The sequence below is a fragment of the Anabrus simplex genome, chromosome 7, assembly GCF_040414725.1.
Source record: "Anabrus simplex isolate iqAnaSimp1 chromosome 7, ASM4041472v1, whole genome shotgun sequence".
Taxonomy (NCBI): Eukaryota; Metazoa; Arthropoda; class Insecta; order Orthoptera; family Tettigoniidae; genus Anabrus; species Anabrus simplex.
The window spans coordinates 110,545,307-110,567,930 of NC_090271.1; the positions used below are offsets into that span (position 1 = coordinate 110,545,307).

The following is a 22,624-nucleotide window of genomic DNA, read 5'->3' on the forward strand; positions in this document are numbered from 1 at the left end:
GTGTTTTAACCAGCTCTTAGAGAAATTTAGAAAGTAAATCATTAAGTCAAAAAATCACCACTTCACATAAATATACTATAAGAACGTTGCTAACGTCCGGTCCCATATGAGAGTGGCCTTTGCCTTCGGTCCTCAGGTTCGATTTGCGGCCGGATCGAGATGTTTTAATCGCAAAAGTCTCATTTCCTTGGTTTGGAGACTGGGTAACTGTGCTGTCCCAAACATTCACGCCACTCCCACATATTCCGAGTACGTTGACACGTCATTACGTGTGAGTGAGTGAGTGAGAGGAACAGACCTGTTTAGTGACCAGTTGAATGCAACACAAAATAGTGCTCACGATAAAACAGCGCGTGTTCATCGTCGAGTGTTATGCGAAGCACGATTCGTGGAAAACATGTGCAGAACTCTTTGCGCAATAGTTTAATACTGGACGTGTTTTGGTAAAACTTTCAGCTAAGTCTGCAGGCAAAACTTAGTAGTAAAGTGGCGTGAAACTGTCTCTACAGCGAATAAAAACCGTAGCCATCCGAAAAGAGTTCGAACTCCAGTGAAGGGAAGCCTGGAATGAAGTCCGAGGAAATTTCATTCCCGTTTATCTGTGCAAGTGGGAATTAAGAGATCATCGTACCAAAACATTACAAAAAAGGACCTGCACCTGCATCCTTACAAATTTAATGTGATGCTTTTGATAAAGTGTCCAGACGAACCTTCGGGTATTGAGCTCTGCCGGTGGTTTCTGAGTGAGGAATTTTGGAAACTCAGTTTTTCATTTCTTCAGATGAGGCCATTTCCAGCATCTTCTGTGATGTTCATTAACAAGAGTCCATCCCGCATCAGTCCTATTGTAAATATTTTCTGGGCCAGTTTTATTTTTTCCACCCGGTCGAACAACAACAACAACCGCAACAGTACATAACTTCTCACACACGACAGACGCCACCCACACTCACCGGAGGGCTGCACAAAGCTAATAACAGGCACTCGAAATAACATAAAATTTGCCAACATTTAACGAGCAGAATTTTATATTATAAAAATGGAATTTATAATCATATTCCGCCTGTTGCTATTTCTTGATGGATTGGTTAGTAGGAAGGCGTCACCTGCAGTCAGCCATTGACACTAAAGCTATTCCATTTGATAATATTCCAACCCAACATCATCTGCTCCTCAGTTTTGAGAATGCGCCTAATCTCTGTAGAAACACCCTGAACTCTACGCTTGAGAAAATTAAGTGGTGGAAAATGAACCAGCATTACACACAGCTGAAAAACTCTCTCGGTCCTTTAGTTATACAACATGAACAACATATCAACGAGGCCTGGACAACAATTACTGAACACATAAAGACCTATGCCACGACCATCGTGGGTACGACAAAACCTGGATGTCGTTTCATCAGCAAGGAGGTTTGGTGAACAAGAGGCCATGAAAGCAAAGAAATTAGCCTATAAGACCTGGCTCAGTTCGGGAGTTGGTACTGATCGTCAACAATACAGACGACTAACGTCACTAGCGAAACAAGAGGTGGCAAAAGCAAAAGAAAACCATTACAGAGACATGTATGATTGACTCAATACCTCAGAGAGAGCAAAATATATTTACCAACTCGCGAAAAATCGTCACTGTTCCACATAGGATATTGGACATGTCCTGGCCATAATTACGAACACCAGAAACGAGTACAAAGACCAACTGAGATCCTTGACCGATGGAAGAAAACATTTCGAAAAAATCTCAATGAAGAATTCCTATATACACAAATACCAACAGTGTACGAGGTTTGTCCGGAAAATACGTATAAAAGTTGAATAATAACTTTATTTGACAATTATTCAGGTATTACAATATGGTCTCCTTCAAAGTACTCTCCCTGAGACAAGATGCACTTCTGCCAACGCCGTTTCCACTGTTGATAACATTGTTGAAAGTCTTCAGTTGTGATGCTGTTCAGTTGCCGTGTCGTTTCTCCCTTGATGGCTTCCACATCACCCAAGTGCCGCCCCCGAAGCACCATTTTGCATTTCGGGAACAGGAAGAAGTCACAAGGGGCTAAATCGGGTGAATAAGGCGGGTGGTCTGTCACGGTGATTGAGCTTCGGGCCAAAAACTCACGCACAACGAGTGACGTGTGAGCGGGCGCATTGTCGTGATGAAGGATCCACCTGCCCCCTTGTGCCAAATCCGGTCGAACTCGGGCCACACGAGCTCTGAGACTTGATGTTGATGCGCTGTTCCTCAATCAGAGAGAGCTCCATACCGACGGCAGGTGAAAACGGGTAACTTTCAACAAGCAGCCGCACACTGCTACTGACACGCAGAGCTCTCCGACTCGAACTGAGCGTTGGGAAGATTGGCGACAACAGCAGTGCCACCTGACGGCGCCTCCACGATACGTGATACGTCACCCCGACGGATTTATACGTATTTTCCGGACAAACCTCGTATTCTGTATATGGTCCAGCTCCACCCTTCACGGTTGCTGAAGTAGAGGTCGCCGTAAAAAAAATGAAAATTGAAAAGGCAGCTGGACCGGATGACCTTCCATCTGGGGTGTGGGAGGTGCTTGGACCACAAACAGCCACGTTCCTGGCAGACGTATTCAACAAAGTAATTGATGAAGATAGTGCCCCTTCTAGTTGGCTTACCAGTGTTACGATCCCCATCTGGGAAATGTAAAGGAGATATCAGATACTGCTCCAACTATGGACCATTTTGTTTGTTTTGTCATACAATGAAGATCTTCGAGCGTACTAAGGTTACAGAAACTGAAATTCGGAAACCTTCCCTCAGTTGGCTTTGCAGTGTATCACAATAGCGATCTACAGGTTCTTAGATGTAAAGGATCGTCGCCTTTGGTCCGGGGATTTTAACCTTAATTGGTTAACTCCTCTGGCTCGGGGGCTGGGTATTTGTGCCGTCTTCAGCATTAGAATTCATCATAGGTAGGGCCTCATTCTCACAGACGCGCAGGTCACCTATAGAAAGACCTGCACCAGGTCTCTCCGGAGGCCACACGGCATTGTACTAGAGAAAATATGTTTAAGAGGTGGTCGATCAATTAATGATGATTCGAATTGAGAATGGGCAGTACAAATGTAGCCGAAAGTGGTGAAGTTGCAAAAAAGAGCCGTTAAGATCTAAGGAAAGGCAAAAAAGGACAAATGAAATTAAACAGTTTCTGGCCTACAATGACCCAGAATGAACAGAAATTATGTTGGGCCCCGCCTTCGGAAACTCGAGAAAAAAAAAAAAAGATTTCCCCTCAAATTCCGAGCCCTAGTAAAGGCTTTCAGAGTACGACTAGTGCGTCTTATTTTTATGAAAGGTGTTGCTCATAGGATTAGGGGTGCTGCGATTGCATTTTCTGGCCCAGTGAGGAAAGCAATACCTCACTCCTCATCTTGTTTAGTACGCCTCATTTTGGCGCCGTCATCGGTTCCTGCAGTTTCTTCACAACCGCATTACCCTCCATGATGCTATTGGAGGATCCAACCAGCATCCGGGATGATGACGTAACATGTATATAACTACAGGGTCTTTCTTATAAACCCAGATCGAACTTATGTCGCACGCGGTCACCCTGTTTTAAGCGTGTATACAATCTTTTATGAAATATTACCTTATAAAAGATGCCGCAAGTGTCGTCCTTCCTGGGTTATACAGGCACTGTATCTGGTAACTACATTCTGGTTGACGTGAGTGAGTTTTGCCACTGTAATGTTTCTTATTCCATTCGTAATCTTTTCTTTCAGTTCCTCCAATGCGTGAGGATTTGTTCGATACACATTTTATTTCAGTTTACTACAGGAGTAAAAATCACACGGTGTTAGGTCTGGAGAATGAGGAGGAAATGGATCAGCACTGATCACTCAGTCTGTAAACACTTCCGATTTTTCTTCTTTCGTTAAAGGCGTCAAAATGTCATCTTGGTACATCTCTGCGTTTCCTGTCGTTTCGAAAAAATAGCTCAGTTATTTGTATTGCACTAACAGCACACCAAACATCAATATTTCCATCATAATGAGGGACTTCATGAACACCATTAGGATTTTCCGCACACCAATAGCGAGAGTTATCACTGTTTACACGACCATTAAGATGAAACCAGAAGTTTTATATACGAAAATACGGTGTTGCAAAGATAACTGTCTCACAGCCGAGATTCAGGTCGAACACGTCAAGAACTGCAGCTGCCGTAGCCCAGAGTACAAACACCGTGCGCGTTCGGTGTGGGTTTATGTAGTTTACATATTACCAAACGGGGTGACGTAGTTACTGTTGTATACAAGATAGGGTATACTGGAACAAAACATATATTTATTGCTTCAATATGACTTTATACAATTCATACAAGAATTTAACTTAAACGTTTCTTGAAGCTGAGTAAATTCGCAAGTAATTAATCTTGATATTAGACTGAGAGTCTGTAGAAATGTACACTTTATAGACATTAACTTTATGTACACTCGAAGCTATCTTGATGAGATAGTTTGTAAAAAGGTAGAGTTCATGATAGTCAAAAACTATCGGTTTTATAAGCGTAACTTGCCATGAAAGTTCCTACTAACATAATGCCGTTATCTCTATTGGCTTGTCATGAAATGACATGAATATTCACAATTAGAGAATCTAATGTAGGTGTCGGAGCCTGAGTGAGGACTGAGGATGTGTAGAATACAGGCATCGGGGCTCGACGTGGCTGCAGGAACGGGAGCTGAGGCAGTGGCCCGAGGTGAAACCTCATACAACCAGAATTCAGTCCACCTGGCCGAGACACATGTTTAAGAGGGATGACCTCCGTGTTCGACGTTCAGTGTAATCTGGTGCTGGACACTGGGGAGTCCTACTAAGTGGCTGCCAGGTGCTCCTTTTATAGTGCAGACTGACGTCATAAGCAAGCGCACTGGAGTCGTCTCGTAGAGTCTCGCATAATCCAAGCTGCGGTGTGCGCGGTGCTGGCTGGCGAGAGCTAGGAGCGCGAAGGACACACAACAGTTACCTATGTCTGGAATAGGTCGTTCATTATCAGTATGTGTGACGGTTCGGGACTGTGAGCGCGCGGGAGGGGGGGGGGGATCTCCTCCTTCAAATCACCCAAAGGGTAAACTCTAATGAATAATTTTATTTATAATGTAATGTACAAATGAGTGATTCTGGGCGGTAGCAGTAAGAAGGAAACATTAATTTCCTGATTACTAAAATGGTTTACTCCTTTTTTTAGGGTTCCTATGCCTAGACGATCCTGTTGCTCCTGGTAATGCCGGTCTCAAGGATCAAGTGGCAGCACTGCGTTGGGTGCAGAAGAACATCGCCAAGTTCGGCGGAGATCCAAGCAACGTTACTATCTTCGGCGAGAGTGCCGGAGGATCTTCAGTGCAAATGCATATGCTTTCTCCTATGTCTAAGGGTAAGTACTGATGTCCGACTTCATGGCCAACGTAGTGAAATCGGCATTACGACAGTGGCGCCGTTAGTTACATATTTCTGGAAGGGACAAAAAATCACTGAAAAGTTTAAATAAACAGTATATTTCGTACAGGTTTCACTTTAAATAGGTCCAAATGTTATTCTTTTTCCAAACGTAGACATCCGTATGAAACCACCAAGAGAAAATTATTTGTGTTTATCTGTGATTACATAATTAGTCCCCAAGTAGCGAGATATTGAGAGGGACGTGACCCCACCCGCAATCCATCCTTCACAAACAGCAGCCCTGACTACGAAGCAGCACTAGCGCACTCTCTTCTGCGCCTTCCTGCCCACTTTCATCGATCTTTTCGTTTATCCACTCAGTAAATTCAGTTTCTCCTTCTTTCGAACAGGTTTACTTTAGACCTCATTCGTTCAACTGTCAAGCTTTAAATTTTGCCCAGCTTTGTCCATGTTCTCCCAGTGTAGTTCCTTTATATCCTCCGACCATGGGCGGGGGTCCTTCTTCTTCACTGATTTTTCCTGAAAACCACGGAGTTTCTTCAGAATCTGTATAACAACATATTATAGTCTGGAGTAATCACTCATTGCTGCATCTTATTTATTAGGCCTACTCTATACAGTACATATAACGTCATCCGCAAAGAGCCTTATTTACGGCCCCAGTTCTTTACTTTCATAATTTACATATATAACAAACTTATAGGCCTCCGTAGCCCAGGCGGCAGCAAAAAATCCCGCTCACTCCATGTGAAATTTGTGCTGGACAAAGCGGAGGCGGGACAGGATTTTCTTCAGGTACTCCGGTTTTCCCTGCTATCTTTCATTCCTAAACACTCTCCAATATCATTTAATTTCAGCTGTCAGTCATTAATCGTTGCTCCAGAGGAGTGCGACAGGCTTCGGCACCCGGTACAATTCATATCTTCGTCGCTAAATGGGACCTTCATTCATTCCATTCCTGACACGGTCGAATGACTCGAAACAGGTTTTCAAGAAAACATATAGGTCCTTGCAGAAATCCTCTCTTTATCGCTGCTTTTCTAGCTTTCAACTTTCGTATCTTTTTTGTAAATGTCTTTACTATCATAGGTATTAGAAACGCCCTCTACCTGTACATTATCCTTTTATCCAACTATGTTTACATAACGCTGGCTGAATACTTCTGCCTTCTCTAAGTCGTCTCATATACACTCCCCTTTTTCATTAATGATCCCTGGAATGTCGTTCCTGGAACCTCTTTCTGCCTTACATCTGTTCCCTAAAATTCAAATGATTGCAAGTTATGTTTGCAGTAATGTTATCCTTAGGTGACTTTTTTGCTAACTTGATTTCCTATTAACTTCTTTCAATCTCTCCTTCTACAACTCTTCCTAATTCTATTTCTTTCTAACCTGCGCGTCCTCCTTCATCTATTTATTTCTCTGTTATAATATAGGGCCTTTAGGTAGCCTACGTGGCTCAGGCGGCAGCACACCGGCCTCTCACCGCTGGGTTCCGTGGTTCAAATCGCGGTAACTCCATGTGTGATTTGTACTGGACAAAGCGAAGGCGGGACAGGGTTTTCTCCGGGTCATCTTTCATTCCAGCAACACTCTCCACTATCATTCCATTTCATCTGTCAATCATTAATCATTGCCCCGGAGGAGTGCGACGGGCTTCGGCAGCCGACACAATATTCCTTTCGGCAGATATAATGTAGGGTATTAAGATTAGGCGTCCGGAATGTGATGTATGTACACGAAGCAAATCATCCGACAGAACATCATTCTGTTCTAGCTAAACAATGAACGCAATGAACAAGATACACCCTCCGTTTTGACATTTATCATTGCAACACATGACTGTGCAAAGGAACAAAACCGAGTGTAGTATTTAGAAATTGAGCGAAGATCGAAGAATAGCGGTGGGATGTAAGCAGTACTTTTTTTTTTTTTTTTGCTATTTGCTTTACGTCGCACCGACACACCGTCTTACGGCGGCGATGAGATAGGAAAGGCGTAGGAGGTGGAAGGAAGCGCCTGTGGCCTTAATTAAGCTATAGCCCCGGCATTTGCCTGATGTGAAAATGGGAACTCACGGAAAGCCATCTTCAGGGCTGCCGGCAGTGGGATTCGAATCCACTATCTCCCAGACGCAAGCTCACAGCCGCGCGCCCCTAACCGAACTGCGCGTTTCTGTGGTGATTTGTAGTGTAGTGTGTTGTGTGAATATGAAAAGGAGAGTGTTGGGACGGACACAAACCTCAAGTCCCCGAGCCAGGAGAATTAATCAGAAGCGATTAAAATCCCCGAACCGGCCGGGAATCGAACCCGGGAGCCTCTGATCCGCAGGCTAGTACTCTGACCATTCAGCCAATGAGTCGGACAATAACAATCTTTCGCAAGTCATCATCAAATTCAGATTATTTATTTTGCTCACTCGTTAAGAATATTTATATCGTACCGGTCCATCGCAAACCCACTTGTACATATGCTCCATCCATCCAAGTGGCAAAGAGCTATATTATGCGATTGAATGAACTCTCCCTCGCCTTTTATTGCTTCGACATCGTACCCAAAGTCAATAATTAACTGCTACACAACAGATACATTACTTATATCAACTGTCGCAGCACTGCACATCAAAGAACTCCTGGGTGACTAAATTTCGACACCTCGGCATCTCATCATAATCTGGCGATTCCAGGCATCACTCGCGCACATCACTAATGTATAAGCCTGGTAGTCAGGGAGCCGACAGATAAGCAGATGACAGCATATTGAGGTAAGGTGGTGACTCACTTTTCATCGTGCTATTTAAGGATCTCAGAGGCCAGTTTGTTTCCAGGTATTTATACCGATTTTTTTGCACCTGTGCAAAATCTGTCGGTGTGACTGCATACCATCTGATATATCAGTTGGAACAAGCTCCGTACTTCTTCCTTCCTGAGTATTAAAACAGAGAAACTTACTTTTTGACTTACGGTATTCCCTTGGCAGTCCAACTTTTCCTCTTGAATTCCAAAACCTAATTTACAGGGAAAGTTAATATTATGTGGGAATGTGCAGTTAAGAATAATCGTCTTGCAGCATGGGAGGATTGTTACGTTCGACCCTATTAAATGTTTCTTATCACCACCATCACGAAAAGCCTACGTTGAATTTTTATGCCCAAAGAGGTAAGTCTCTTTGTTTAAATTGGATCAATGGTAGAGTCTGTATTTTAATTGCATCTTCTTACCTTCATACTTGTTATTTTATCCTAGGTTTATTTTGTCGGGCGATAGCTCAGAGTGGAGCAGGGTTCAATCCTTGGTCATTTGAGCGACATCCAAGAGAAGCAGCGTTCCGAGTTGGAGCAGCGCTAGGGTTCAGTGGCAATCAGCCGAAGGAGCTGGTAGAGTTCCTGCGAGGTGTAGATTATTTGACACTTGGACGAGCTGCCTTGGACCATGGTTTATCTCAAGAGGTAAGAATTCTACTGATCAACAAACAACGAGAGAACAATAGTGCAGTAAGTCTGAGGAATCATTCATTTTTAATGAACATTAATTCAGACATTATCAGGATACCTAAATGACAAAATGCGTTTGTCAGCATATATATTATATATTATATATTATATATTATATATTATATATTATATATTATATATTATATATTATATATTATATACCAGGTGGCCCTTCAGCACCGAACGTTCTACTTATAGGTGACCCGCATGGACTAGTGATGAATGGGAAGTCTAATAACTGATTTTCACAGGGGTCCTACTGCCTGCAGGCAAGTTATATGAGAATACGAAGACAGAACAACCGGATGGCGACTCGTTGCAGGGTTCTCAGCGCTATCTTTCTAATGCGCCCCCTTGCATTAAATTCCGGTTCACTTTTTTTTTGCTGGGGGCTTTACGTCGCACCGACACAGATAGGTCTTATGGCGACGATGGGATAGGAAAGGCCTAGGAGTTGGAAGGAAGCGGCCGTGGCCTTAATTAAGGTACAGCCCCAGCATTTGCCTGGTGTGAAAATGGGAAACCACGGAAAACCATCTTCAGGGCTGCCGATAGTGGGACTCGAACCTACTATCTCCCGGATGCAAGCTCACAGCCGCGTGCCTCTACGCTCACGGCTAACTCGCCCGATGGCCAACTTTTGAACAGACTAAAGCGGAAGTAACGTCATTGCATTGTCACACTCCCCTTGGTTACCAAATGAACCGGCGCGCGATTGAAATTGTTCTGCAGCACTAAGACACAGCACAGTTCACCGATTGTAACTCGAGCACATTAAAACAAATTAATATATTAACGTATTCGTATTGGTGGAGTCTCATACCGCCACTTAATGGCTACATCTTAAAATAATTACTTTATTGACTTAAATTATGTATTAACTACACTTTCACGTTTAAAGCATTACGAACGTGAGTAGAAAAATGACTGCTATTTGTTTGACGACATCCGAAATATATTGTAGCACACATTGTAGCACTCTCCCACCACTTTTATAAGTACATAACTGTTTTCACACTCCTCAACAATTGCTTTAAACCCATTCCATAAGCTGTCTTTTTAACCATTTTCCACTGATAATTTTTTTACTCCCCGTGTCTCTCTTATTGATCATTAGCTAACCGTCTTACTTGTACAACCCTCCTTTTTATCGCATTTATTTTTAACTACAACATTGTATCGCGCCGTTGAAAGCCAGCGATTAGGCATCCCATTCATCACTAGCGCATGCGGAACACTTATATGTAGAAACTACGGAACTGGAGGAACGCCTGATATATCTTACCTGCCTGCTGCTATCCCTTGACGGATGATTTTTCCATCTGTCTCTGGGTAAATTTCTTGTATCTCCTTCATGCAAACAGTAATCAAATAATTACTATTTCAGAGACGGCACTCTATCCCAACTATTTGACTGCAGTAACTTTGAAATTTGTGTCACATTGTAAAGGTCTTTACTATCATAGGTAAATTTCGGTACTTCACCAGTGTTAGTCACGTCCTCTACCTGGACATTTTTCTTATATCCAAATATCTTTACTTACTGCTGAAGCTCCTCTTGCTCATTAATGATCCCTCGAATATTCTCCTCGGAACCCGTTTTGGCCTTAAAGTACCTATGCATAACTTTACATTTTCTCCTAAAATTCAGTTCAGCGGAACTACTTCTCAACAATTAAGTAATTCACAGTATAGTTTGTATTATTTTCCAGGATAAAGAACGTATTTTGGTATTTGCCTTCACTGCAACCCGAGAGACGGAAGCGGAAGGAGTGGAAAGGTTTCTTCCTGCAAGTTCTCTAGAACTCTTGGAAAGTGGACTCTACGAAGGTGTGCCCTACATGACAGGCGTTACTAAGGATGAAGGCCTCGTCGCGTGGAGATGTGAGTGTTCTTACAGTGAAACACAGAAGTAAATATGTTCATCTAGCTGTGGATATGGTCGACCACAAGAGTTTTCTGTACTTCTAGTTGTTTTTCTGGTATTATCTCGCTTATTAGCGCCGTCAGAAGCTCTACCTGTATCTGCTGTATTAATCAAGCAGCAGCGTTTTACAAGGGAACATGCAAACTTGAATGAAACTGTGATGAATGATTGAATAACATATCCTAAGCGAAACTCTAACAATCATTTGGTCATAGAATCAACGGTAATATTGTAATTAATTGCTGAAAAAGTAGCAAGCGTTTTAGAGCAGTTAGCTGGCGATGACGCAGATGACCTTGGCTATGCACTGTAGACATATACCCAAAGTTTTATTTATTTATTTATTTATTACCATTTTTTTACAAGTTGCTTTACGTCGCACGGACAACGGTAGGTCTTACGCGACGATGGGAAAGAAAAGGGCTAGGAGAGGGAAGGAAGCAGCCGTAGCCTTAATTAAGGTACAACTCCAGTATTTGCCTTGATTATTCAATTCTTTGCGCCACTCCCAGATGACCTTTTCAGGGACACATTCGAAGAGTAGAGGCGATAGTCCATCTTCTTGCCTAACTCCCATCTTAATTTCAAAGGCTTCTGAAATCTTTCCCCTGAACTTCACTTTAGAAGTGGTCTAGGTCAATGTTTGTTGGATGTTTTTTTGTGTGTCTAGGCCAAATTCCGATAAAATTCCGATCAGGGTGGTACAATCTATCGAGTCATTTGAATTCTTTAAATCTATGAATATCACCAGAAATTCTTTATTCCTTAGCTTCAAATATGAAAGGATGGATTTGAGGTTCAAGATTTGTTGGATGCAAGAACGCCCTTTCCTGGAACCTCCCTGATATTCACCGGCTTGTGCGTCTAATTGTTCTTCTGCCCTCATTTGAAGGAATTTTGATAGAATCTTGTATGTTATCAGCAGGAGAGATACCTCGGTAATTATTCACGTCTGTTGTATCGCCTTTCTTATGAAGGAGGTGAATCAAAGGTGCAGTCCAGCCATTCGGAAGTATCTCTGTTTCCCAAATCTCGAAGATAATTTCCGTTAGTTTATCCAAACTTTTGTCATCTGCACACTTTCAAAGTTCAGCAATTATAGAGTCCTTGCCTGGTACCTTGTTTTTCCTTAAGTGACTGAACACTTTGTTTGTGTTCTTCTTTAGTTGGTGGGGATGAATTGGGATGAATATGTACAACGTCTCCAAAAGGAAATGTGGAATTTGGAGCTTCGCAGTTCAAAAGGGATGTAAAATAATTCGCCAGAATCTGGCAATTGTCCTTATCATCGTGAACCATTTTGCCGTTAGGGCTTCTGAATTGTTTTTTAATGTATTTTTCTCTAAAGGTGCACTTTTGTCAAAATTTGGCCCAGAGAGAGGAACCAAACCTCATACATATGATTTATAGACATAGTTTTACATACTAGGAGAGCTACTATATTAATTTTATTAACAAATTGGTCATAAAATATTTTAAAATTCAACCACCATATTTTGATAATGTTTTTTACTGTATTTAATACGTTTTGTGGTCAGCATTTTACTCATTTCCAAGATATCTTTCACCTGTTATATAACTACTATCCCCATGGATACCCTCAACAAATATTACTGCAATTGATTTAACGGCTTCTGACAAAAGTGTGCCTTTCAACTCTTCGTCTCCCACAGTCCTTGGACTCTCTGCTACAGATTTACCCCACAATTTCCGTACTTGTTGGAGAGATAACGCTTTCTAAAAAAAAAAAAAAAAAACACTCTGTAAATATCGCCAGACTCCGTATCTTCTTTTCACAGAAAATGAACCTCTGCGCGCACCTTAATTCAGAACCTTTGCCACTTTGCACCTGTTGCTGAGCCAAGGTTCTGTTTCACTGACTGTGCATCTGCGTCGCCTATCAGCTACGAACTAACGGTTGCATATAAGTTGAACTAATCTCCATTCCTTTGTTTCTAACCATTTTGAAACTTACGTCTTGAGTTACCCTGATGTAGTAGATAAAACGCATATTGATACGCTTAAAGAACAACATCCTATTTGAGGACGGGCCATATGACCCGAACTGTGTACTTTAACCCCCCCCCCTTTTTTACGAAAAAGTTATAATTTTGTACCCTATTTGCATATTGGTATGCTTTCTCTGAAAATGAAATATATTGTAAATATACTTTTAGCTTCAATGGGTTAATGTGAAGACTGTCAAGGTTCTTTATGTTTCCTAGTAACAGGGCACGTATGTTTCAGTTGCTGACCTAAAAAATCCTGAAACAGTGACAAGAATTGAAAATAATTTTGGAGGAGTCGTCTTGCCAGACACACGTCTACCTGAGAATTACAGCAAGAAGAATGAGGCCGTCTCCAAATTGAGACATTACTTTTTGAAAGACAAACCTTTCAGCGAAGAAACTCTACCTGGCTTCATTGATGTGAGTACCATGTGTGATAGTACAGATATAACAACCTCGATATATTAAATTTTATTCCTATTTTGTATAAATGTATTTCAATATGTTATATGTAGAATCTGGACAATTCCTGCGGTTACCACAGTCACCACGTTTCCAATTTTAGCCCATCCCATCATCCCGTTGCCGAAAACCTTCTATGTATTACTGTGACGTTAAAACACTAACAAAACCGGGCGAGTTGACCGTGCGGTTAGGGGCGCGCGGCCGTGAGCTTGCATCAGGGAGATAGTGGGTTCGAATCCCACTGTCGGCAGTCTTGAAGATGGTTTTCCGTGGTTTCCCATTTTCACACCAGGTAAATGCTGGGACTGTACCTTAATTAAGGCCACGGCCGCTTCCTTCCAACTCCTAGGCCTTTCCTATCCCATCGTCGCCATAAGACCTATCTGTGTCGGTGCAACGTAAAGCCACTAAGAAAACAATAACAAAAAGAAGTATTGTACGAAGAATAATAACAACGATGAAAGTCACTACTGACACAATTTAAAAAAAATTCAAGTGTCTCCGGAAATAGTTCTATTGTATTTGAAAAATGTACAAAACACAGATTACAGAAACTCTAATTTCAAATATCCCTATTACATATCATACACAGTTTTATCGGGAAGTTATAATAATGGAGATATTCGCGAATTATTATTCTTCTTCTTCTTCTTCTTCTTCTTCTTCTTCTTCTTTTTTACCCTCCGTGGTCGGGTTTTTTCCCTAGGACTCAGTGAGGGATCCCACCTCTACCTCCTCAAGGGCAGTGTCCTGGAGCTTCAGACTCTCGGTCGGGGATAAAACTGGGGAGGATGACCAGTACCTCGCCCAGGCGGACTCACCTGCTATGCTGAACAGGGGCCTTGTGGGGGGATGGAAAGACTGGAAGGGAATCGAACCCACCTCTACTTAGTTGACCTCCCGAGGCTGAGTGGAACCCGTTCCAGCCCTCGTACTACTTTTCAAATTTCGCGGCAGAGTCGGGAATCTAACCCGGGCATCCGGGGGTGGCAGCTAATCACGCTAACCGCTACGCTATAGAGGCGGACAATGTCCGTGAACGGCGAGCGTCGCTGGCGTGGAAATTTTGTTTATTATTTTATTTTTATTTTTGCTAGTTGCTTTACGTCGCACCGATAGAGATAGGTCTTATGGCGACGTTGGGACAGGGAAGGGCTAGGAGTGGGAAGGAAGCGGCCGTGGCCTTAATAAAGGTACAGCTCCAGCATTTGCCTGGTGTGAAAATGGAAAACCACGGAAAACCATTTTCAGGGCTGCCGATAGTGGGGTTCGAACCTACTATCTCCAGATTACTGGATACTGGCAGCACTTAAGCGACTGCAGCTATCGAGCTCGGTAAATATTGTTTATTCGTTATGGTAAAGAACTAACTGTCGATGGTGGCAATTGTTGTAACTATTGTTTTTATAAGCTGAAAAACCGCCTGATCTCTATCCCCTATTTATGAAAAAGATAACGAAGATATCTGCCTCTGTGGTGTAGTGGTTAGCCTGATTAGCTTCCACCCCCCGGAGGTCCGGGTTCGATTCCCGGCCCTGCCACAAAATTTCAAAAGTGGTACTAGGGCTGGAACCGGGTACACTCAGCCTTGGGAGGTCAATTGAGTAGTGGGATCGATTCCCACCCAGCCATCCTCAAAGTGGTTTTCCACTTCTCCTCCAGGCAAATGCCGGGATGGTACCTAACTTAAGGCCACGGCCGCTTCCTTCCCTCTTCCTTGCCTGTCCCATCCAATCTTCCCATCCCTCGACAAGGCCGCTGTTCAGCATAGCAGGTGAGGCTGCCTGGGCGAGGTGCTGGTCATTCTCCGCAGTTATATCTCCGACCCAATGTCTCACGCTCCAGGATACTGCCCTTGAGGCGGTGGAGGTGGGATCCCTTGGTGAGTCCGAGGGAAAAACCAACCCTGGAGGGTAAACCGATTAAGAAGAAGAAGAAATAATAAAATTAAAATTAATAGCGACATACTTCTTTATTGGACCGTAATGTTAAAATATGCTATGTTGCTAGATTTTCGACCTATTTATTACATGTTAAAAACATTAAAATATGTTAGCATGTTATCTGACGCGCAGCAGAAGTTGTGCTCGCGTGTCACTTAGTGGCACGCATGTCATAGGTTCGCCATCCCTGCTATAGAGGGTAATAATATTCAAGTTATGGAATCTAGAAGCTTGAGCGTATACCGAGCGAATTGACCCTGCGGTTAGGGTTGCACCGCTGTGAGCTTTCATTCAGGAGATAGCAGGTTCGAACCCCATTGTCGTCAGCCCTGAAGATGGTTTTCCGTGGTTTAACATTTTTACACCAGACAAATGCTGGGGCTGTAGCTTAATTAAGGCCACAACCGCTTCCTTCCAACTCCTAGCCCTTTCCAATCACATCGTTGGCATAAGACCTATCTGTGTCGGTGCGGCGTAAAGCCAATTATAAAAATTGGTTGAGCGTCCACCAAGGTGAAGTGGCACACAATATGCCACGTAACCTCGTGTACCGTACCCAGGGGTAAGAACCCTCTAGGACGATGCCTCCATTTCCTGATTAAACATCCGACTTACTCAGGTGGGGTAGAGAAGTGGGTTAAGTTGTCGCGGTTAAGTCGAAGTTTAACCTTTTGAACTCCATTACACTTAGCGTATGATTCCTGCTCAACTCCTAATTAATTTCTACATATGAGCAGCTGCAGGATGTGAACAATCCAAAAAGAATCTAACACACAATATAAGTATGTTACATGAATATATTTACAATTAGGCACACAAAATACATTAATCATTGTAGGTTTTCACCGTGTGGTACTTTTCAAAACAGCTTTCTGGGTGGAGACCGGGAAGCAGAAGCCATGTTTACATTCAAACAACATCTGTGAACTTACATAAACATTCGAGAATAACAGAGCTTAAGAAAGTTACCACAATTCCCGCAAACTATTGTAAATAGGAAAACATGTTCTCTCCGAGACCGTTAGATAGGTCTAGAATACCAGAACACGGCACAGTCGTCATGCGAGCGCTGAAAGTACGAGAAATTGTCATGTCGAGTGGAGCTCGACATCGGAGCGTAAGTCTAATATTTTAATGTCGAACCGCACACGACATAGGAGGGCAAAAGGTTAAAACTTATCTCTAATATCATGACTGGAATAATGGAGGTTTATCTCGAATGAGAAACACTAATATGGGTAAGATAGGTTTATTGCATAAAATAACCCGAACCACACTACAATTTACAAACTAAAAATCGAATAAAAACAGCTTGAAATTAGCACTGAAATTAAGTTAAGTTCAACCAAGGAAAATATTGAAAACAAACATTAACAACGCAAAACAAAACATTTAAAAATAAAATTTAAATTACAAAACTGAATACTGAGATGTTTCACAATGAATCAACGTTATTGTCCAGCGTTTCTGTTTATATGGAGTAACACCATCAAGAGAATCACAATCCTACGGATCGTTTACTTTCGGAAAGTTTGCATCGATAAGCGCATCTACACGTGATCGGAATTTGGACGTAATGGGACATGATATGAAATACGAAAAATACTGGTGGTACTTCTCTATTCTTTATGTACATTAATCAAAATAAGCTAAAATAATCAAAGTATTTGCACCGGATCAGGTGGGTGGAAAACTTACAACTACACCGACCAGACGTGAAACGAAGTTCACCAAAAGGTCTAGTCGGAACTAGATTAACCTTAATCAACAACTCAGCACTCGGGCTGTTGCCCATTAATCAACAAGACAACAAACCAAAAATCACAAAGAAATCACATGTATACACGATCCTGTAAGAGAAACAAACAATATAACTCACCAAACACAAGGAAAACGACGGGCAACCATCCCGTTCATCTTGCTGCATCGGCGCGCAGGGCAGCGCCCTTCGTCGATTACATATCTCCTGATTGGCAAACAGCTGAAAAGAATGCTAAAACTCAAGACTACTCTTGGAAATTGGTCACTGTTTTGACAAGATTATAATCACGGAAATTGCTCTTCGCTTCACAACTATGGTATTGCTTCGGCTGATAAACTAACCTTCATAGGGAGCTAATATTTCAACAACTGCTCGGAGATTCACATACAGAAAACGTACACATTGCCGGCATGCTACTATATTTCTCAGAACACATTTAACAATCACTGGGCCTGACATTTACTTCACGGCAATTCTAATTCTCAATAATATTCCAGAATACAATCACAGGCCTATTCTCGCTTCACATAAATCTCATAACATTTCCACGCATGCACTCTGCCCGCATCATTAACTTCACATATATTTCAGCATGCACTAAATTCTCATGTATATCCTGTAATTTCATCAGCCTTTCATTACAAATCAGGGTTCGATTCCCTTTCTAATCATTGTTCAAAACAGTTTCCGAACCACATTAAAAGAACCTAATATAATGAACGGTGCACATTCAGCTCCACACGTCACACAGCACCTGTAATGCATGCAGCAAGAATCCTATGTCACTAATCTCTCTTAATAAATAAATACAATTTAGTCTTGACGCTGCGAGTGTGTAACTCGGGACGAATTTGGAAATCTAATCCTTCTATCTATATCAAACAAAAACACAGGAATAACCTTAAGCTAGATAACATGCATAATTCACACCAATAAAATCAAAATTAAAGAAACCTGTTAGTTCCCTCGATATCCCGTCTAGCTAACTATGAAGTAAAAGAAAGAAGAAGAAAACATGTAAACCCGTTGTGTCCGTATTTACAATAGTACAAATATAAAATAAACACATGCCGTTAGGCTGAAATTGCACTCAAGAAAATCCCTAACCTACGCCTTACTAATATTAATCGGTAATTCAAAAAGCATGCCATTTAAACCAAAAACATGCGTCTTATCTTGGTAACTCCCAGGACATCTGCAGCGGATCATATCCCCGCTGTCATGAGAATCTACACCATGATCATCAGAGCTTCAACACTTTGATTTAATCTTCTTTCTTCTATAGGCGATGCCATCTTCTTGAGGCTAGTTTCTGTGTAACAGCAACACACAAGTTTCTGGTCAGTATTTCTTCACCGCTCTCTGTGCACGTTGCACCGAACAAACCCTCTGCCGACTGAAATTACAAGCCAACGTGAATAAAGTAACACCAACAACACGTTCACCATATACAGGAAATAATAGGGGTTTAAATACTGTCACTATGAGCGGCTCGCGGATCGATTCGAATAGTCTCTCGCGAAACGCGACCGGCCCGAAAGTACTACTCGGATATGCGTCTCTCGCTCGATTATCAGTCTGCGGTGGGATTCGAACCCACTAATCTCGCGAATGCAAGCTCACTGTTGCGCGCCCCTAAGCGCACGGCCAACTCTCTCGGTTTTCTTTATTCTGCAAAGCGATTGAAACCTTCCATAACCGATCTACAGTACATATTCAGTACATAAACAGTACATAAACACGCTGAAGGAGCCATGTTCAGTTATGTTACTTTGTCAGTAAAAGTGTATCCAGAACCCCTCTTTACAATGCTGTTAACTACTAAAATTAGTCCACCTGTTGGCCATGATCATTAAGGTGTCTGGTCTTTGAAGTCTGACACTGTGGTTGGCTGGTTCGGGTCCCAGTGGTGAAAAAGAATCACTATCAGAATGTTGGTCGGCAGGGTGGGAAAGGTGGTGGTATTCAATTCCTAATCACTAGGTGGCGAGCCAAGAGCCTGGGTTCAATTCCAAATCTCTCCGCAGAGTTCACGACAAATGACGCTGATGATAGTGATTTGTCCATGAGCAGACTCCTCGATGTTATTCGACCTGGTTGATGACACACACAGCGGTTTTCGCCAATTCGGCAGTAGATTCAGCGGTAACACCTTCCAAAACATACTTGTCTGTGAACGAGCTGCAGTATGATAGCTGACGTGACGGAATATGGGCCCTGACAGAGATGATTTACTGGAGGAAGAGTTTATAACTACTTTTGGAGGAGAATAAATAATAAAGTAAGGAATCGACGAATGTGGGTCCATCCAGTTGTAAGGGACAGAGTAACAAAAGGTCAATTTTATACTTTACTCGAACAAGCAACGAAATTTGAAGGGAAGTTCTTTAATTTCATCCGGATTTCAAGCCTTGTTTCTATGAATTACTTAATTTACTAAAGACTAAAATAACAAACAAAAATATTCGTATGAAAACCAGTATACCCCCAGAGGAGAAATTAGTTATCACTTTCTTTCTGAATTCGTTTGCCCTCCAGGCCTGGTTTTTGTCTCGGACTCAGCTAGAGATCCCACGTCTACCGCCTCAAGGGCACTGTGTGGAGCATGAGAATTTGGGTCGGAGGGATACAACTGGGAAGGAGGACCAATATATTGCCCAGGTGGCCTAATCTGCTATAGTTATCAGGGGCCTTGTGGGGGGGGGATGGGAAGATTGGAAGGAATAGACAAGGAAGAAGGAAGGAAGCGGCCGTGGCATTAAGTTAAGTACCATCCCGGCATTTGCCTGGTGCAGAAGTGGGAAACCACGGAAAACCACGGAAAACCACTTCGAGAATGGCTGAGGAGGGTATCGAACTCCCTCTACTCAGCTGACCTCCCGAGGCTGAGCTAACCCCGTTCCAGCCCTCGTACTACCACTTTTCAAATTTCGTAGCAGAGCCGGGAATCGAACCCGTGCCTCCGGGAGTGGCAGCTAATCACACTTTGGTTATAACTATGAGGTAAATACCAAACACACGCTGGTGTTTCAAACTGAAATCATTTTTATTGATTTTAAATCAATAATCAAATTAGATAAAATATTATACTCACCGACTCGGAAATCGCTGTATATCATCAGTGGTATTGAACTGAGTGGACGGAGGAACCCCTCGGAGTAATAAAACAGCTAACTGCGCATCAATAGTACGATGAGCTGATTCGGCACAAACACCGCGAGATGGGTATCGCCGCTGTGTGTGGTTGGACTGATTTCAATGCTAAGTAGGGAGCGCCTAATCTGCTGCCTACCGGGCGAGTTGGCCGTGCGCGTAGAGGCACGCGGCTGTGAGCTCGCATCCGGGAGATAGGGGGTTCGAATCCCACTATCGGCAGCCCTGAAGATGGTTTTCCGTAGTTTCCCCTTTTCACACCAGGCAAATGCTGGGGCTGTACCTTAATTAAGGCCTCGGCCGCTTCCTTCCAACTCCCAGGCCTTTCCTATCCCATCGTCGCCATAAGACCTATCTGTGTCGGTGCGACGTAAAGCCCCTAGCAAAAAAAAATAATCTGCTGCCAACTCGGTGAAAACCGCTGTGTGTGCCATCGCCCTAACTTCGACGGGGTAAAGTCATACACAAGTTACAACAATGTCATTCAAGTGTCACGTTAATGCTAGGTAGAACTGCCGTGTCACGTCGGTAGAAAAGTGCGTAATGTCATCAGTGCTGTGTCCTACGAGCCTCAGCTCTTGGCTTGTCCACAGAAACTGCACCGACGATTTTTCTACTACATTAGAGGTCTACTTGTCACCTGGGGACAGACGGATTTCATTTTGCTTGATTGGAGGGAAGGCACGTTCCTCAGGCATAACAAATACAAATTATATATGTAGTCCCTTTATTTTGTTTCAGATGTGTTCCGATCTGTGGTTTTCTGAACAAGTCGACACCTCTGTGAAGAAGATGGCGAAGCTAGCAAAAGCTCCTTTGTACTACTACCAGTTCTCGTTCGATGGCAGTTTCAATACCTCCAGGGTGGCCGGAAATGTACCAACCCCAGGTAGGAGAAACTTACATAATTAACTAAAATATAATTTTCTTTCGTACGGTAATCTTCGACCAATTTGGGACATCGCAACATTTTAACGAGCTTTATATCTGGGTATGGTAACCGCTTGTCTCAGAGTTGCAGTAAGTGCTCAAAGAATATCATAACTTACGAAATGTTTTCATATATACACTTGTTAAAAACGAAAGGCACCACGAACATGACCTAGGATATATCAGTGAACTTCGTGACATTTTCTGTAAAATATACCACATTTCCGAGTGCAGGAGATGGGATATACCCAAATCCAGTACAACAAAATTTAAAACCAACCGCACATTTGCAAAGTTTTTGTGCATTTTGTTGAACAGGGTGGTCGGAAACAATGTGAACCGGGTATATAAGAAAAAATAAGGATTATAGCCATCCCCAGGTATAGCAACGGGACGGACCGCCTGCTGTGCCATAAGGAAAAGAGACTTGTAAACATATAGGGATTAGTAAGTGTGGCCATTCGTAGTTGATTAGAATTGTGTGTGTGTGTGTCTGTGTACATTTATTGGGTCATCCTGGAACTGCTGGAGTAATTAAACAGATGGAGTTTTATTCGTAACAATAGTTAAGAAGAGATTCCCTAGTGGAGAAGGAAAACTAAGAACAGAGGTAGAAAATTAGAAAAGCGTGTGCTGATTTCTTAAAAGTGAAATATACAGGGGTCGAGAAAAATGTAGACACTCTTTGATAGTTAATATCATTGGAACAAAATGACGTATCACTGGGCGAGTTGGCCGTGCGCGTAGAGGCGCTCGGCTGTGAGCTTGCATCCGGGAGATAGTAGGTTCGAATCCCACTGTCGGCAGCCCTGAAGATGATTTTCCGTGGTTTCCCATTTTCACACCAGGCAAATGCTGGGGCTGTACCTTAATTAAGGCCACGGCCGCTTCCTTCCAACTCCTAGGCCTTTCCTATCTCATCGTCGCCATAAGACCTATCTGTGTCGGTGCGACGTAAAACCACTAGCAAAAAAAATGACATATCGTTGCAATTCTTGCGCAGTAGCGTAGACCATTGTTTTTTCTCAACAGACGATGAAGGTGACGTGAATGGCGCGGCAATCTTGGTTCACGCTCTCCAGCAGATGGCAGTGCAGCAATGAATGAAGTAAGATTGTCGTTTGAGCAACACAAGGCTGTATTGAAGTGGTACTGGAAGTACGAGAACATGATGGAGGTACAACGGCAATGGTGTAATGTGTACGAAACTCAGCCACCAACACGTAAAACAATTTATTGCATTTGATATACATTTGAATCTTACGGTACTGTTCAGGGTGTGCATAAGGATAGGCCTAGCCGAACAAAAACATCAACAAGTCCAGCTTCCAGCGCTGCTGTGTTTGACATTTTACTAGGTCACCTCAAAAATATGTAAATCAGGGTGCACGTGAAAGTAGGGTAAGCCGATCAACCGTACGATGAATTCCGAAGGCTGCAAAGTGGGAAGTGTACATTCCAAGATCCCTGCACGGTATGAACGAGGACGACGTGGATCGAAGGA

General features: G+C 42.7%; 1 protein-coding gene across 1 annotated transcript in view; it reads left to right on the forward strand.

Annotated features, from left to right (window-relative positions):
- The window catches only part of LOC136877720 (uncharacterized), a 269,242-nt gene that overhangs the window by 226,292 nt on the left and 20,326 nt on the right, over positions 1-22,624 (forward strand). Inside the window, exons 15-19 of the mRNA XM_068228718.1 lie at positions 5,228-5,413; positions 8,684-8,886; positions 10,644-10,815; positions 13,106-13,287; positions 20,932-21,079. Coding sequence (XP_068084819.1) covers positions 5,228-5,413; positions 8,684-8,886; positions 10,644-10,815; positions 13,106-13,287; positions 20,932-21,079 — 891 coding nt within the window. The remainder of the gene's footprint in view (positions 1-5,227; positions 5,414-8,683; positions 8,887-10,643; positions 10,816-13,105; positions 13,288-20,931; positions 21,080-22,624) is intronic.